At 37.0% G+C, this 19,132-nt stretch overlaps 1 protein-coding gene across 1 annotated transcript in view; it reads right to left on the bottom strand.

The window, feature by feature from the left end:
• The window catches only part of KIF26B (kinesin family member 26B), a 330,120-nt gene that overhangs the window by 61,081 nt on the left and 249,907 nt on the right, over positions 1 to 19,132 (bottom strand). Inside the window, exons 6-10 of the mRNA XM_032214888.1 lie at positions 9,109 to 9,315; positions 8,107 to 8,200; positions 7,276 to 7,538; positions 3,170 to 3,353; positions 2,154 to 2,313 (exon numbers count right to left, since the gene is read on the bottom strand). Coding sequence (XP_032070779.1) covers positions 2,154 to 2,313; positions 3,170 to 3,353; positions 7,276 to 7,538; positions 8,107 to 8,200; positions 9,109 to 9,315 — 908 coding nt within the window. The remainder of the gene's footprint in view (positions 1 to 2,153; positions 2,314 to 3,169; positions 3,354 to 7,275; positions 7,539 to 8,106; positions 8,201 to 9,108; positions 9,316 to 19,132) is intronic.

The following is a 19,132-nucleotide window of genomic DNA, read 5'->3' as shown; positions in this document are numbered from 1 at the left end:
GACCAAGAAGCAGAGCCAATCCCTTTCAGCAATTTATAATTAGTTTGAAGTTTTCTCATTTTCTTCTTATTTATGTGCATAAATATATGGTAAATTTCCACTCAGAACTGATGCTTGACTGAATACCCATGTTTCCATTCAAACTGTATATGTTAATTTCAGAAGCACACATGTGCCTAATAGCTTTTAATTACTACAGAATAAGCACATTTAAATAAGAAAATTAAATAAAATGATTCTCATTATTAAAAAAAAAAAATGTTTACCATAAGCGTAGCTTAAATATGTGCATGGGAAGTAGGGTTGAGATGAGATAATACCTTTTTCTTTTCTTTTGAGTCTGGATTATTGCTTTACTTTGTGTTCCATACAACAAGCAGGACTCATGTATATGCCCGACTTCCCTACTTGTCTGACTTCCCTATTGTGTTATCTGAATTTTGCCCATCTTTTTTTAATGGTAGTTAAATTAGCATTGCCCTAATTGGATATAATCTATTATGTTCCAGAATTCATTTATTACGTCTAGTTGCCCTTCTTGTCCAGAACTGATCCTACAAACAGAATTTACAATCTATTTACAGACTTTTTGTTTTGTCAAAACTGGGCACTACCACTTTAGCTGTGTGTGTTCTTATATAAATTATATCCTTGGGACTGGTTTTAGTTGATGGTTGGCAAATCATCTGAACAGGCTAAATGTTCCTTTTACAAATAGATTCTGTTTGTAGCTTACAAAGAGACAGTTTTGTGTCACTTCTCAAGAGATAGATGCAAACATGAATAAATGTTCTGGCATCTCCATGTGTGCGAGAACCCAAAAGAATTGTAGCTTAATTGCTATAAACCGCTGCAGCAGGCACTTGCCAATATAGTGTATGCAAAGCTTCTTTCGTTTTCTTTCTTTCTTTTTTAAATATACACTGCCAAGAAAAGCAGCTGCTGGAGTTAGCTAATACCAATGTTTTATAGGAACTGATATTTTCAAAAACCTTGAAAAAAAAAAGAATCTGTCTGTATTTTATGAAGTCCTACTGTGTTCATTAGTAAGCCACATAAAACAAGCAAGGTTGTCAGGCTTTAGAGACAAACGTTTCTCAGTGGTGGCTTCTAACTATGGAATCCCATCAAGAATGTCCCCAGGTGCTTCAAGTAGCTTCTAAATCTAATCTGGCTTTTATTGTCTCAATATTCATTTTACGGGTGGTGGATTTATTTAGAACTGTTTACATATCGTTAGTATGATTTTATTAATGTAAATATGAATTAAAAAGAAACTCAAATGTGATCTGGGAGACTTTCAGGTCAAACAGTAGGATATAATGGCTTTAAATAAATGAAATATGTATATATCTTCAAACAACAAACATGAAATACAGTACAACCAGTTAAGGAAAGAACAACAACAAAATATCCTGCTGCTTTACACATATCTGTTTGTCCTTTATATTTTTTCCTTCAAGTATGCCACTAACAATGGTATTCATACTGAAAGCAATGGCATAAACACGAAGAAAATGAGGCCTCTTCCAAATTATAAATGACTCAACACTTCATCTTCTGAAATGGATTCTTTTTTGTTCAAAGCAAGTGGCCATTTTATAATCCTGAATAAATGTGTGCCAATAATGCAAATAGTTCAGCAATGAATCTTCTCTGCTGGTTAGGAAGACTGATATGTCATAAATCTGAAGCCTCAGAACCAAGTATAGGCCTTGAAAACAATTGATGTAGCTCTCAGAGACCTTCAAAAGCTGTTACCAATTATAACTTTTAATGTGATAGAAAGGGAAAACCCTTTGTATACATAACTGCAGACTAAACATATTAGCTATATTTAATTTTAATTAAATGTAAATCAAATCAAAACAAATTCTTATCCTGTTCCAGCCCACTGCTTTTGGAGGATAGTTCTATGCACATGACCTGGAAGCCAAATGCAGTCTTCAGACTAAGAAAAAGTTGCACAATTTTGTAAGGAGCCATCAATGATGCCCATGGATTTAACCTATCTGTATTTGATCCATGAGATTTTTATGATCTCTGCAACTTTCATATGCAACACTATTACAAGCCTGTAATTCAATTCATTACCTTTGCACAGGTAAGTAAGAGAGCGATAACATGAAGAGAGGCCAAGAAAACTCACTTACTTGTATGGAATGTGTTTGCTGCCATTGACAAGGGCAAGAATGACATTGCCCAATGCAGACAAAGAAAGGCAGAGCCCAGAACCCCCTTCACGGTTTTTGCTGAGAGGTTTAACACAGCTTCCCAGATCAATGAGATGTAATCGACTACGGCCTCCTGACACTGTCAGAAAAGAAATAAAAGTGACAAAATAAATGATACCTTGTCATTGAAAGCATGATTTGGGCATAAATGATAACCTTATCCCCCAGAATCTGACTCAAGTCCTGCTGAATTCTGTAGATCTTTTTTAATATAGTGCTAAAATTAACCAATTAATACTCTACCTCTTGAACAAAGAAAGACAAAGAAAAAGAATAAGCCAAATACATGAATGACTATGTAACTTTAGAAAAGGTGCTTTGGAATGTGCAAAAACCCATCCAAAAGACTCCTTTCTGATTCATTAAAGCAGCTGGTTCCATTTTTCAATTCAAGTGGTTGCTTTGGAAGCTTTTTCTGACTGTTTCCAAATGTTTGCGTACATTGCCAGTTCATTTCCTGGGCAAAAACATGGTTTACATCCAAATCTGAATGGCCGAGAAAAGGGCAGTTTCTGGTACTTAAGACATATTTAGGTTCAGACAATAGAATCTGAAGATTTATAGAGCAAAATGATATTATCTTTTATTATTTGAGAGAGATATATATATCCCTCCCCCCTCCTTCCTTATAGCCATCAGCATTGGCTTCACACAACAAGAACTGAAAAGAGGCTGGCACAATCATTTGTAGAAGTGACAGTAAATCACAAAAATAACTCTCCCCTGTTTCATTCTGAACCATCCTTAGACTCACAGCATCAATATGTGTACTAGGCCAACAATAACAATAGGTCTGATCACCATATCACATGCACACCGCTATTAAAAATGTCGCATGATATAATATACTTGTTGCATATGTATGAATCAGATGAATACAAGCCATCTGAATAATGGCTAATCATAGGAGTGGGTGGGAAAACAATGAGACTTACTTCCCCCTTTGCCACTCTTCTCCATTCGATACTGATAGATGTGCAAAGTGAAGAGCATATGTGAATTCTTCTGATCTTCCTCCTGACAATCTTGCTGACTGCTTCGACGGGAGGCAATTGCTGCATCAAGAAAAAAAGCAGCTTTTTCTGCAGTGGGAGCTCTGAGTTCACTTTGGTTTTGAAGCTGCAAGGTACCCAGAGACATAGAAAGCTTATTGAGATTCAACACTGCTAAGGAATTGTCAGTTAACAAAGTCAAAATACAATTTTGCCCTGATTAAGGAACATGCTGCTTTACAGAATATCTGCAGCTGAAATTCTTTCAAAGGAGAAAAGAACAAAATTTGATGCTGAATCTAGTATCATGCTGGTTGCCATGCTTCCTTTCTTCATCGAGACCAGGAGTGTCAAACTCGATTTCATTGAGGGCCGCATCAGGGTTATGTTTCACCTCAGGGGACTGGGGTGGGTGTGGCCAGGGTGGGCCTGATCAGTTCAACATCACTCTTGTCGGGGGTGCCTGTGATGGCCTGAGCGCTCTGCCAGTGAAAATTGGCTCCCAAGCTCCGTTTTCAGTTGTGACAGGCTCCTGCAACCCTCCGCCAGTGAAAATGGAGCTCCATTTTTGCTGGCAGAGGCCCCACAGGCTGGTCTTTTGCTGTTTAGTTATGCCATATCCTAAGTCCTTTGACATCCAAATCACTACATTGTAGATTCAGCTACTTTGTTCTATGAATTACTTTGAAGGATTTTTTTCATTACTTTTTTAGTTCAAACTAATTAAGATATCAATCACATGCCAAGACTGAAAGGAAAAACTGAAAAACCTGGCTCTATCAACTGGCTTGGAGTGTCCCACTTTGGAGGGGTTAATAGATTAGGAGAAAATGCCACTTCCACCCTGTTTTTTGTACTGGTCCTTTCTATTTTATCTGGGTTAATTTTAATGTATTAATTCTTACTTCTGAAGGTTTTATTGTTTTAAAGTTCTTCTAGTTTTATACTGTTTTATATCCATTGTAGGCTGCCCAGAACCACTTAATAATGAGATGGGTGGCACAGAATTTTAATAAATGAATGAATGACATGTTAATATATGCTGATGATGTATTACATTTTATTGATAATTATGCATATTCTATACCAAAGCTTATTCATATAACCAACATCTTGGAAATATATCAGGTCAAATTTTTAATTGGAAACTGCCCATATTTTACATAAGATGGGCAGTTATATTAAAGTTTTAAACAAATAAATAAACTGAAACAATACTAATTTGATTAGTAATACTACCAAGAGTTTCTAATATCCCTATGCAAATGTGCAACAGATGGCAATTTAACTATTGTTTAAATTACTTTAAAAATTGTGTATAATAATGATGGATTAAGCAATCTATATGATCTAAAAATCAGACTGATTCACAAGATTTTCTTTTCCATACTTATTGGATTTCTCAGAGAATGTTCCAAGAGAAATTACTAGTTCTACTATGTTATAGTATTGTATAATCTAATATGAAGATGGGACCCTTATCCATATGATATTGAGTTGACCAATGGTTATATTTTTGTTTCAGATTCATAACTGTTAATATGGTTAATATGCTGATAACTATAGCTCACAGATATGACTAGGTTCTTAAATTTTATATAAAAAATTGGAATGTGTCACCGTATAAAGAATTTACTGTACAATGAAGATAATGAATCAAACACCGGAAGACAACATTCACTTGGAATTTAGAATCCTGGATTGTAGATGCATGTGATTGTTTCTGAACTTGCAGTCTATCCACACAATTGAAATAACCAGGTGTTATTTTTTGTGATCAATGTTTATTTATTTAAAATTTAAGGCCAATGACATATTTTATAATTAATATTATCTGTGTAATTACAAATATATATAATTATTTTGCATACAAAGGCATGTTAGACATTACTATTGCTGAAAATATTATCTACAAACATAGCTTTCATTTCTTCATTTTATATATATATATATATATATATATATATATATATATATATATATGTGTGTGTGTATGTGTGTTTGTGTGTGTGTGTGTGTGTATGTGTGTGTGTGTGTGTTGCATTTGTGCTGATAAAGGCAACATAAAAAAATGGCTTTCTGCCTGGATGGCTCCTAGGGTGAGCCGAAAGACAGAAAAGGGAAGCAGTATGCTCCCTCCCATATTTGGGCATACCAGGAGTTGTGACACAATACATACATACATACATACATACATACATACATACATACATACATACATACATACATTTCTCCTGCCACACAGAATCATAGTTGGGTAAACCTATTTAGATCATCAAGTCCAACTCCAATTAATGCAGGATTATGCCAAGGGATTATGCCAAGGAATCCAATCCAACAGTAGGCTCATTTCATTCTTCTTGCACTGAAGGCAGACCCATCACCTTCCTGAGTAACTGATTTCTTTTGAGCTGTTATTTTCCTGACACTGCTTTTATGGTATCTCATCACTGTTGCCACATATTTTTTTCTCGGTCACCTATTCCTCTTTCTGTTTCTCCTGTGTACCCTTTTAGTTCTTGCTATGTTGTTCTTTTTGTTTCTCTCTCTTTATTTTTCTCATTAGATTTCTTTGTGTTGTGTTTTCACTATCATTGTAAAGAACCATAATAAACCTTGAACTTTTTTACACATTAGCTTTCTAGTATGCAATCCTCTGAATTAAAAAAAAAGACCAATCAATTTTTGAAGTCCAAAGTACTCATCCTTCTACACTCAATTTCAGTTTTCCTTAAAATCATGAAATCTAGTTTTTTTCTCTTTTTCTGTCTCTTCTCACACATTAATTTAAACATTTAAGACTATAAAGCAGCGGTGACGAACCTTTTTGGGCTCGCGTGCCATAAGGGGGGAGCGCAAGGGGGGCGTACGTGGGTGTGCCGCACCCCTAATGCAACGTGCGACCCCCTCAGTGCACATGCACGTATGACAGGTGCTCCCCCCCATTTTTGCATGCTTTTTTCGCCCTCCCCAGGCTCCAGAGGCTTTATAGGAGCCTGGGAAGGGCGAAAACAGCCTCCCTGCCCCCCCAGAGGCCCTCCAGAGGCTTCAGGGCCAAAAAAACAACCATATGAGCAAATCTTAAGTCACTTCCGGTTTGCTCGTAGGGTCAGTTTAAGCCCTCTGGAGGCTTCAGGGACCTTCAGGCAAAAAACGACCCTACGAGCAAACTGGAAGTCCGTTCCCAAACTTTCGGCTTGCCCATGGCGCCAGCTTTTTGCATTCTCAAAGCTTCAGGGAAGCTCCTGAAGCCTCTGGAGGGCCTCGGGGGGGGGCGGGAGAGGCTCTCTTTGCTCTCCCTGGGCTCCTATAAAGCCTCTGGATCCTGGGGAGGGTGAAAAATGGCTTTAAAAAAGGTTGCACTCAGCTGGCCAGCGCATGCATGCGCGCTGGCCAGCTGACAGGGCAACGCCTCACGTGCCCTGACAAATGGCTCCACGTGCCACCTGTATAATAGATGCCCAAAGCAGGAGATTTTTTTTCACACAGGAAGTGGCTTTTTCTGGCAACAGGGTTTCTGCAATTTGACCAAGAATTAGTTTCCCTCCCTTATGCCTATCATTTGGGGTTCCATAAGTTATTCTTGGCTTCTTTTCATAACATAGCAGTAATTAATAAGTAGCTATTAGTATGTCATACAACAATACTAATCCTATTAGTCTAAACTGTGCTATTTCCACAAACTGTATCTCTATCCAGACATATAATTGTCTTCCAGCTTTTGTGCAATATTGTAAATATTTCAATATGCTATAATATATTGTGAAATTATTATAGGAGGAACGGAAGTTTAGTATGATCTGAATCCTTTAACATTTTACAGAAAAGAGAGGTTCCTGTTGAACATCAAGTTATGCCAAAGGCACAAATATTTAGGTTAGAAGAGTGGATAGCCTGCAGCTGCAGGTCATAAAGTTCCTTGTAAGCCTAAAAGTAAACACTTCCAAGTTAGAAAAATGTATGTTTTCGAATTTATTATTATTCAAAACCAGCCTTATAAAACAGGGCACCATGAGTTACATTGTGACAGAAAAGAGTTTTATATTTACCTGCATGCCACATATGGGGTCCTCACTAAGGTAGACACCTGGTGACTGACCATCTTGTAAGCTACCTGTTGCTACTTCGGACAGCAAATCTCTCAGATGTTCTTCTTTTCCCCACACTTCTACTGCAGAGATTCGGACTGAGAAACGTGCGCCTGTTTTCTCTTTTCTTTCATGAATCAGCTTGAAAAGCCAGGAGATGGCGCAAGGGATTATACCAAGGTTTTGCATGGAATCATCTTTTCCAATCATGGTATAGGATTTTCCTGTTGGGAATACAGCAGAAGAGATTAAAATAACACCAAATAGATTTACATACATAAGAACATGTACAAAAAAGACCAACATTTCATGCTATTATTCAAATTTATTTTTATCAAGTTTATTTTTATGGCCCAGACACCCCATTACATAACTATATGGAATAAAACACAGCTAAAGTTGTAAAATGTAACTCTTTTTCATGGATACTGGCAATAGCTTATCAACAGCATCCAGTCAACTGTAAACATGGCCTTGAATCAAGGAACAACTTCTCAAAATATTTCTAGACATTAGTGTCCAAAAATGCTAGTAATCCTGAGAATGTAAGCATAACTACTTCTTTTATTCCAAACATTACAAATATTAACTGTTTCTTCTCTACTCTCTACTCAGAATCCTTCCAAGCAACCTTCTATTCTAAAGCTATGCTGAGGGCAAATATACACATATGTATTTGCTATTTCAGAGAATTAGAAGGAAAACATATCAACAGGTAAAGAAATAGATAAGAATATCATGTAAAATATATATGATACAGTGTAATATTATCTGAATAAAAAATATACTAACCGAGTTTGGCATGTCCAAAACAAAATACACATCCATCTGCACCATTCACCACAGACTGGATCACTTCAGCTACAGTTCCTGCACATACCTCAGCCTGTCATAAAGGAGATATTTTTTATTTTATTTTCTGAACACAAATACTGTATATCTCTTCTTGGAGCAAATGGAGAGTCACTGGATGAGATCACAATACCTTGTTCATGGAGGCTAATAAATCAATTATGAAAAAGTAGTTGCTTGACTTGCTTTACTTCCTCAAGAATAAGGATACCTATGATCTTAATATTGGCATTCCACTATACATTACTCCATTCACCCATCAGAGAGTTTGGTGCAATGTTCAGAATACTGAATTAGGAGCATGGAAATATGGGATCAAATCTCTCATTCATAATATTCTTTGTAACTGACCAGTACCTAACTGTTCTTGGTCTAACTTAGCTAATAGGATTATGCAACATTAAAAGAGGAGAAGAGGCAGACTAAATGCTTACTCAAAGTAGCTTGGAGGAGTAGGAAATCATCATAATAGTAGAACACAATTCTTTGCAGAGACCTAAAGATAACAGGCAGTTTGAAGCATGGTGACAATCAGCAGACAGACAATAGAAAATATGAGTTGCTGAAGAACAGAAGTTTTGTGAAAAGAGTTCTATAGTGCTGATTTTAATGGAATGAAATATTGGCACTTGTATCTTAGAAAAATTCAAGAATACAAGCAGAAATGAAGAGAAGTGAATTTACAAGTGAATACAAAAATATTGGCTAACTACTGTCACTATTTGTCAATTCTATCCCATTTTCATCTTACACTGATATTTTTAATATATTTCCATTGATTTTGGAATAAAACAAGTTACACATTTTGAACTGTTTACAGTTCAAATTTCAATATGCATTTAGAACAAATTGTATGCATCATTGATTCAATACTTCTAAACAATCAACCTTGAAAATTATGGTGGAATGATGCTTCAGGCTTTGATAAGAGTTGCTGTGTACCTGGGACGCATCTTGAGGGAAAACTGCATCAAATACAAACATCTTGGGTGGTACTTGGGTGCTCCTTTTTTGGAAAGCATTCTGGCCTCCAGAAGACAAGGGGTCATATAAAGTAATTTGTTTCTTGCGGGGATCAACCTTTAAGAAGGAACTGGATTCTGAAGAGTCTCTGGCCAGAGTAGAACAAATGCGCAACATGACTTTCACCTGTTAGCAAAAACATAATAACAATAGTGTATTTCATTAAATGCTATGAAAATAATGACAAACTCATGGGTATTTAAAATAAATATTCTGGCAATTCCAATTCAATACCCTGCTTTCTGTATAAATCTGGCATATCAGAATTAATGACTTGAACTGTTAAAGCAAGTGAGATAAGGTTCCATTTCAAGATTATCACCTTCCTTGTCACATGTGTGTGTAGGCAAACTACTTTCCATGGGCCACACTAAAAGAAGATAACATAAGTGCTGCTTTACTTCTAAATTAACCTGAAATTAACAAAGCTAGAACAATAACAGCTAGAAATGGAACAGGCATTTTTCAGTCATCTGAATGGGCACTGACCACAGCAGACTGAAAAAGTCTTCAATTTTAATAATATTTAAAAGGTTCTCAAAGTACTGCACCATAGTAAGTCATATGTACATATGATTTACATTACTACACAATTTGTGTAAATAGGCTACAAAAGTAACAGATCAGGTAAGACTTTATAGAAGAAATATGTCTTCAAAATGTGAGACTGAATTGCCCTAATAATTTCACACTATTTAGTTTGGTAAATTAAACACTGTCTTTTCCCACTTCTCTTTTTTTTAGACTAGTCTTTTGCTCTCAAAATTATTATAAAACTGGATGGCATGGTTCATAGATATCAATAATTATAATTTATAGCAAGGTCCTGATACCTGAGACTGTTCCAGCAGTTAACAAGCTTATCTTCTCCCAAACAAGTAGAAGTCAAAGCATACTAATTTTACCTTAGCACTTATTTTTTATTTTCATCAAATCTAGAATGATGTCTTAAAATAAAGGCAACTAGCTTATTTTTGTTTTAAATTCTGCATTGTTTATTTAGCAATTGACTGGTATTTATTTGAAATTACAATTCTTAAACAAAATGGCAGAAATATGATACAGGGGGACTAAAGCCTTGTGTATTCCTCCTGCCAGTTACTGAGAAGAGGAAAGAAGAGAGAGAAAGGGAGGAAGAGTATATGTAAACTTCATGCTGGTTTCTATTTCATCCTGTGAATGTAACCTTAAATGAATGTTATTACTGTTCTGTGTGAATATAGTCAGTATTTCTTAAACAATTTAGACACAAGAACAAAAAGATGCCAAACTGAAAGAAACTATTATGAATTTAAAGTGCAAAGTATATTTTAAAAATCCTATGTTCAGGGTCTGATAGATTTCACAATAATTAAGAGAGAGAGAGAGAGAGAGAGAGAGAGAGAGAGAGAGAGAGAGAGAGAGAGAGATTTCTTTTTCTCCTTTTTTGTACATTATTTTTTCTTTTTTGTTGTTAGGGTTGAATGTATGTCTTTTTGTTTTATTTTGCTTGTTTGTTTTACTGTTTTGTATTTTATTTTCTACGATTAAACAATAAAGAAAAAAGAAAAAAATTCTATTTAGGGGTACTGATTTATGGCCTATTAATAAACAGGCCATGTGAACAGCGGGCGAGAGAACAAAGTTTTATCTACGCATGCGCGGGATCTAGGTTCATGCAAAACCACTCTCTCTCCCCTCTTTTTGTTGTATTTTTTTTCTTTTGTTCAATCATGTCTGATTCTTAAAGACTGCCCGAGTAAGTCTTTGAAGCTTTTTTGGCAAGGTTTTTCAGAAGTGCGTTACCATTTCCGCTTTTCCCGGAGCTGAGAGAAAGTGACTACCTCATTGTCATAGTCAGCTGGCTTAATTCATACTAGAATAGACTAGAATTCACTGTCTCCTGGTTTCATACCTGATGCCTTAATCACTGAACCAAACTGGCTAAATTTGTGACCAAATGTAATGGCTAGGAAAGGATGATGCTATTTCATTCATAATGTAATTCTTAATTGGCTGCAATTACCAAGTGCCACAAATAAAAAGTAGCAAAGAATAAAATCACATTGAACAGAGAATATTATTATAATCAATCTAAATTCTAAAATGTAATTTTATACATATCTTCTTCCTAACAAGTCTGTACTATTAAAATAATCTCTGTCCTACTGAAATAAATATTGGAGAATATATAATGTAGTTTTAATTTCCCATAATTTATATTTTGTCTGAAACCAGTGTTTTCAATACTTTTTTTCTTGACACAAAATACTTAGTTACATATTTATTTTTAAGTTTTGCATTTGGGTAACAAATAGTTTGATATAGCGGTTAAGAGATGGAGCTAGAAATTGGGAAATGATAAGTACTAGTTCAACTTGACGTGAGGCCAGCTGGCTAACCTTGGGCCAGTCAGTTTCTCTCAGGAAGGAGGAAATAACAAACCACTTCTAAAACATTTTGCCCCAAAAAACTGCAGGGACTTGTCCAGGCAGTCTCCAAGAATCGGACATGACTGAATGAAAGGGGGGGGCACCAAATAGTCTAGCAGCTATTTGGAATAGTTTTTCAAATCCCCATAACCAACTGGGAAAATTTCTACTGACTCTGAAACTTGCATAGGTCTTTTCTTGTAAGGATTGTATCCTTTTTGCTATTAACTTTCTGAATTAAATTACTCCTGAGAATTGTGACATAGAATATGCTTCTACAGTGTACCTCTGGAGTCGCAGATACTGAAGTTCTTCCTGAAGTTCCCTAATGACTTTTCTTTTCTTTATCCTCTAGATAATGTCCCAGTATAGAAATCAATTTATTATCATTATGCTTATTGTCAAGGCCCCCCTTTGCTTTCTTTCTCTTGCCCTCCCAAATAGCTGCATATACATATAAAAACTATTCCATAGGACCTTGGACTTTACATGATCCATGAAAACTCACAAAATAATAAATGTATTGGCTGGTTGCCAAAGGCACTTTGATGGTGGGCTTTTTCTCTCTCCAGAAAACGATATTCGGAAGAAGAAATAGATGTCTCTAATTAGAAAGAACTGTATGCATTAAGTTTGGTTTTTCTGCATGTCCCATTTTCACCATCTTTGCTTCACCCTGATTTCATAAAATGATGAAAACAAAAGTCTATACCAAATTCTATTCAGAAATCTGATTTTTGTGGACTTGGTGTACAATTTTCCTAATACCGATTTCTGTCTTCCACCCCACCCCACCCCAAATAACTGCAGTACAGGATTTAGAAATGCACAAATCCTGAAGAATAACTCTTTTCCAGGAGAAATGTTTATATCTAAGTTGGAATTTAGGTAAATTTTCTTTCACTACTACCAAATAATAATGAAGAGATATGGTGGGTTACAAAGATCTTTTTCAGTAGTGTGAGCAGCTCTACCTAAACCCAAACTGCTAAGGTTTCATGTTTGAATTATTTAGCTCTTTGTGTAACACATAAAGCTGGAACTTTCTCTTTGGGCAGGGTATCTTTTATGAGTCACTAATCCCATCAGTCATTCTGGCACCTTTTATTGGGCTTGTTTTTTACAGCCAGGGGTTTGGTTAGAGTGGCACTGTCCATGGAGGCAGAGGCAGAGCAGAACTATCAAGTTATATTAGCACTCCATCAACATAATGGCAATTGCTGACTACAGGACCAGACTTATTTGAGGTTAATCAAGAGTAGGCTTTGTAATTCTTCATCGCCACTGCTTGAAATAATGGAAGGAATCACATCATTTCTTACTGTAAGCAGCCGCAGAATGAACAGTATAATAAAATGTGTATCATCTTGTGACTTATAGCCATTTTCTCACAAGAGAAGGTTTTTTTTAATCTAGCCACAGCAAATAAGAAACTAAAAAGGAATTATATTTCTTTTATCATGAGTCTGAAACAAAGTAAATTCATAGTAAGATTGGCAGTTATCCAGATATACACCAACACACCTAGGACAGTGAGAACAATGAATTGTTCGGTGTTTTAATTCTTGCCATTATCCAGGGCATTTTAGTATTGCAGGAGTTCAATCTAATGTAAATCCTTTCTTTTTATTCAACATGTCTTCATTAGGTCAAGTGAACTTTCACAAGTGGCTTCAAAGTGAGCAGCTTCTTAGCCCAGGGCTATGACTATTAAATAAGTACAGACTACAGGATGTGTTGACAGACTGTTGTTTCAATTTTGTTTTGTTTTTTACATAAAAGCAGAAACAATTGCTGATTATTATGATTTTTTTTTTGCATCTCCTTGAAAATATTCCAGGTGCAATTCAAGGTTCGGGTTACTGTTATGCCCTTCATGACATGGGGCTGCGTTACTTTTATGAAGGATCATGTTTATCCCATCAGATCTGGCAGGAGGAGCATGCTCCAGGCCCACTGATTAAAAAATGCCATCTTGTGGGACCAGAAAGTATGTTTTTTTCTCTCACAATGTCTGCCCTCGGGAACACCATACGACCCACAGTTAGGTTACTCCTGACTGCCTTGGATTTTCAAAAAGCTGTTAAGACCTGTTTTCCCCCAGGCATTCAAGTCAGATAGTTAGAGGAACCCAGTGATTAGTTGTTGGTTTTCTCAGATGCCATAGTATACTAGTTTATTTCTTACATCATTGGGAGTATGGTTTTTAAATTTGGTTTGCTGCCTAGAGTCACATTTGTGAGGTATACTGCCATCTAAACTGACTGAAACTAAATGTAACTATATGTGGGAAAGACCTTGCGAGACAAGCTAAGAAACACTGCCTAGAGCTGTGGTGACGAACATTCGTTCCTGAACTTCCAGTTTGCGCATTGGGCAGTTTTTTGCCCCCTGGAGGCTTCTGGAGGGAGAAGAACGGCCCAAAGGGCAACTTGGAAGTCCATTCCCAACTTCCAGTTTGCATGTTGGACCATTTTCACCCTTCCCGGGCTCCTAGAAAGCCTCTAGAGCCTGGGGAGGGCAAAAAATGGACCTATCCTGCCCACTGGAAGTTGGAAAAGGGGATGCTTCTGGCCTCTGGAGGGCCTCCGGGGGAGGGGGCATTTTCACCCTCCCTAGCCTCCAAGAAAGCCATGTGCACATGCTTGGGGCAGCCAAGGGAGATCATGCATGCATGTGCACAGGGGGACATTAAATTATGGGGGTGGGCATATGAGCATGTGTGATAGCGCACGCGTGTGTGCTTTTGGCATCTGAGGAGAAAAAGGTCCGCCATCACTGGCCTAGAGAATGATCAAATAAGAGACAGCATAACCCACATCTGGAATGAAATTGAATGAGGCAAATAGGAACTCTCCCTAGTTTCTCAGGCTGTAAAAGAGATGGCAGGAAAACTTTGCTTTCAGATTAGCTTTACAATAAAGTAGAATTAGCTCATCTGGCCATATTTTCTGCTTGATCTACATAGAAGGCTGTCACTAACTAATGATCATGTAATTAATTAGGTCCCAAAGATTCTTTTTCAAGAGGCTGGACTTTTTTTCCCAGGAAGTCCAGTTGCCTCTTGAAAAAGAACCTTTGGGACAACCATGACCTAGATCAGTGATTCCCAAACTTGGCAACTTTAAGACTTGTAGAAGAGCTAGCTGGAGAATTCTGGGAGTTGAAGTCCACAAGTCTTAAAGTTGCCAAGTTTGGGAACCACTGACCTAGATGATGGAGAATATCCATAGACATAATTAACTAGGGAAGAGTGAATTCCAAAAGTCTACCAGCAAGTCTAAATAAAAGGGTCCAGGAAATATTTTCTGCTGTCTGAACTGGGATGACACTTTCTTTACCTTTTTCTTCCTTTCTTTATGGTGCCTTATAAACTCCAACCATTTTTTTCCAGGCTTTGACAGATTCTCTGATACCATAAAACCAGTAGTGTTTTGCTTCGAGAGAGACGAAGGGCAGACAAAAACAATCTATTTCACTTTCCAAAAGCAGGAATTGAATAGAACCCACTGATTTTTTGTTTATAGCAGTGCAACGAAAATAAGAAATGTAGCCATTATCTTCCTTAGGTTTTCACAGTCAGCTATCTAACTCTATGTATAGGAAACATGGATAGGCATCAAAATCATTGCATCACAAAAAAGACAGAAACTTGCTTTTTTAAATTTAGTAAATATTAATTTAGCCCTGCTAAATCTGTCCTTCAACACAGAATGTTGTTGTACAATAGGCAACAGCTGCATAATGCACATAGTTAATATAGGGGTTTTTCTAATTCATTTTATTTCAACAATTTATTAAAGTATTTAAACAATTTGGTAAGACTACCCATCTTCCAAAAATGACTCTAGGAGATATACATGGATTAAAAGCACAACCATAGTTTAATTAGCACCATGTTTGTGTAGCTATCGTCTGGCATGAACTCAAATGATCAGAACAATCCAGTTCTACTCACATTTTAGACAGAGTCACTTATTTTACAATATTGTTTTCTTTGAGAGTGTTTACCTCACAAACATCATTGAGCTCTATGGTTTAAAAAAAAGGTGCAAGAAAGGATTTTCATGATCACAGATGTCCCAAGAGGTGAAGACCAACCTTATGGGACTTCAAAGCTAATGAAGTCATCATTAGCTTTGAAGTCAAAATCATGAAGTCAAAATCATAAGCCACTCCCACAATGCCTATCTTTTATCAGTAAATCTGAATGGCATCACTTACATATTATCTGTCTTCTGTCCTTAAAGTAAAATAATAACCATCATCAATGAAGGAAAACAGTGAGAGAAAATAGATTGTAAGAGATGCTCTATAGTAAAATTAGTAAATTATCTATCCTGGGTTACATAGTTGTGATTTTACAGAGACTAGATGGAGATCTTTTATAAACTGCTATTTCAGTTTTGGAGCACTCAAAATCCAAAACTGGAACCTTTTGCAATAAATCATGGAAGTTTAAACCACCAGCAACCCATCAATTCTTAACTGAAATGCATTAGGTAAATTAACTGATCTCTTCTTTGAACGTCAGCCTTTCTGGGTCATGTTTAAGTAGAACCCCATTACTATTTATCATGTATCCGTACTGGGAACTGTTTTCAATACAGGTGAAATTACCTGTTTCACAAAAATAACTGGGTTGATTTTTTTGAACTTTCTTAATTAAAAAAGCTTAATTTAAAAATACTAAAAATAACTTTAATTTGATGCTTTTCCTTTATAGATTTAGTTAGAAACCCTTGTAAAGAAATCACTAGAGGTCTACCATTTATCAAATTATAGTGAAATAATATAATTGTCTTTTAAAAATTGTTAGCTACAGAGATGTGTACTGAATAGAATATAATTAAGGAAAACTATCAGAAAATTACTGTGGAAATCCGTGGAATGAGAAAACTGTGAAATCCAATTCAGTTCCATAGACTCACATGCCGCTGTGATTTGCCAGAGAGCTCCAAGAAGCTTTAACAACACTGCCAAAGTTTATGGAACTAAATGGTTCCACAGCTATCCAACTCTATAGCAGCATTGTGAGCTGATGACAGAAAATTAAACATTCCTTCTGCCTAGAAAGCCTTTATCTATAAGTTCTTTGAAAAGATGATTCTGATGGTCTCATGTTTGGTCCCACAGCTTTTGAATCTGCTCTAATCTTCCTTTGCCACAGTCTGCTTTCCTTTCATGGATGCTTTGTGTCTAAGATGATGGGGTGGTGGTGGTGCAAAATGGCACTCTTAGCTGGCATCTTGTGTGAGCTGGGATAAATTCTCGTCTAGATTCTTCTATAGTGTTTAAGATGCCTTAGGATCTGCAAGCTACAAAACAAAACACTACTATCCAGTGATTTTTGGTTTACAGTGGTGGAGTTCAGCCAGTTTGCACTACTTCGGGAGGACCAGTTGTTAACTTTCTGAGCAGTTTGGCAAACTGGTTGTTGGAAGAAATCATTAGGGCAGAGAACTGGTTGTTAAATTACTTGAATCCCACCATTGGTTTACATTATAAGTTTCCAATTTTACCAGGTACTAATTTGTGTCTCCGAAGGAAGCACAATTTAAAACTTTATAGAACCTTTGACTTTATCTGTAACATACAATAATATTACAACATCTTCAATAACCATCATTTTGCAAATGCTATAATTAGTAAACACAATAGCTAGGTTTTATTCTAAAAGCAACATTTAACAGAATAACTGTTTGGCCAACAGGATCTTCTCTATACAGTTTTTAATTTTATTGTTTTAATTTCAGGAATGTAGGATTATCAGGTTAAAGACAAGAAAATTTAACTAACACAAGATAACTCTGTTGTATGATTCCAACAATATTCTTAAATGTCACTAATATTGATCTTTAATCCTGAATACTGAAGCAGTCTAGTGCTCTGATGGAACTAAATGATATATTTAATCTCTCCAACCACCTCCAGTATAGTTTACTACCACTTCTGATAATATAAAAAATAAAATTAATTAAGCTCAGCCCCTGGACACTTCATAGGCTTATTCATGTAGCCGTGTTGCAAACAAGACAAAGGAAATTACTATGTAACATTTTTATTATGAATGAAATGGGTAATTATTTGTTAAGAGCATGGCCTACTGGCATTCATTGCATACATTATTTCTAACCCAAACAAATTTATTATTTAAAAAAAATATGTTGATAAGAACTGACAACAAATATTGTTTTAAAAATATTTTAATAAATATTTGATAAGATCTGGCAACACAGCTTCAACTTTTTGTTATGCAACTTTAATGCTGAATTAATGAAAACCTTCTAAATTCATTCTGTAGAGTGTATCTCAGGGTCTGTATAGTTTTTTTTTCCCTAGCATGTAGCAACCTTTAATGAATGGCACCTGATCAATAATGCAGACCCTGACATATGAGAATAAATACAAAGGCCTTCCATATTAGTTCTGACTGTGGAAAATGTCAGAAGCATTTATCATGAATCCAGATTGATGCCCCGCAGCTGCTATCCACAAAGACTTTAAATCTAACTTTGTGGAATCCTGCAAATGGGTTCTTATGTCTTTCGTAATTAGCTTTTCTTCAGGACTGAAACACAAAATAAGATTGGATGGAGGGTGCATGTGATGGCAATTATCAAAGCTTTGTTAAAAAGAAGTTAGCTATCATGGCACTTTGTTTTTCAACTGCTTTTTAAAAAAAACGTGGGCAGTTATTTTGATTGGAAACTGCTTGGACTGCTTGGAAGAGTATATGAGTACGCATGATTCGGAGGACCTGCCGGGAGATGCGGGGGCCACGGGGGTGGTTGAGGGGACTAGAGACACGGGAGAGGGTCGGGGTATTACGGTCGTAACAGGGAGAGGCAGATATGGCGGGGACTTTAGGGCAGGCCATTACCGGGGAAGGAGGGCTCGCTACATTACAGAGATCCCTCCTTCCGGCCCTAGGAGTCCCACTCCGAGACCAGATGGCGTAAGCAGTCAGGACCCTGGTCTCAGGCTGTTGTCGCTAAATGCCAGGTCTGTTGTACATAAAGCTCCTCTCGTCCGGGACTTAATTTTAGACGAGAGGGCAGACCTGGCATGTATTACTGAGACCTGGCTGGGCCCAGAGGGAGGAGTCCCCCTTGTAGAACTGTGCCCAGAAGGATTTCAGGTGCTACATCAGCCGAGAGCCCAGGGAAGGGGTGGGGGTGTGGCCGCTGTTATCCGAGAGTCGTTAGTTCCTCGTAGGGTCCCTGCTCCGGAGATTGTCGGGTGTGAGTCTTTGCTGTTAAAGTTGGACCTCAAGGGTCAAGTGGGTCTGCTGTTAACGTACCTGCCTCCCAACAGCGTTGCAGCAGCCCTCCCCTCGCTCCTCGAGTCGGTAGCCGAGCTGGCAGTTGAGTTCCCTAGGTGATGGTCCTGGGGGACTTTAATTGCCGTCGCTCGGTGAAAACTCGGAGGGGGCGCAGGAGTTCATGGCTTCCATGACAGCCATGGGCTTGACCCAAGTAATTCGAGGCCCAACCCATTCGGCGGGACACATGCTTGACCTTGTATTTCTC

The sequence above is a fragment of the Thamnophis elegans genome, chromosome 4 (genome assembly GCF_009769535.1).
Source record: "Thamnophis elegans isolate rThaEle1 chromosome 4, rThaEle1.pri, whole genome shotgun sequence".
NCBI lineage: Eukaryota > Metazoa > Chordata > Lepidosauria > Squamata > Colubridae > Thamnophis > Thamnophis elegans.
This window is presented reverse-complemented; position numbering and strand designations above follow the sequence as displayed.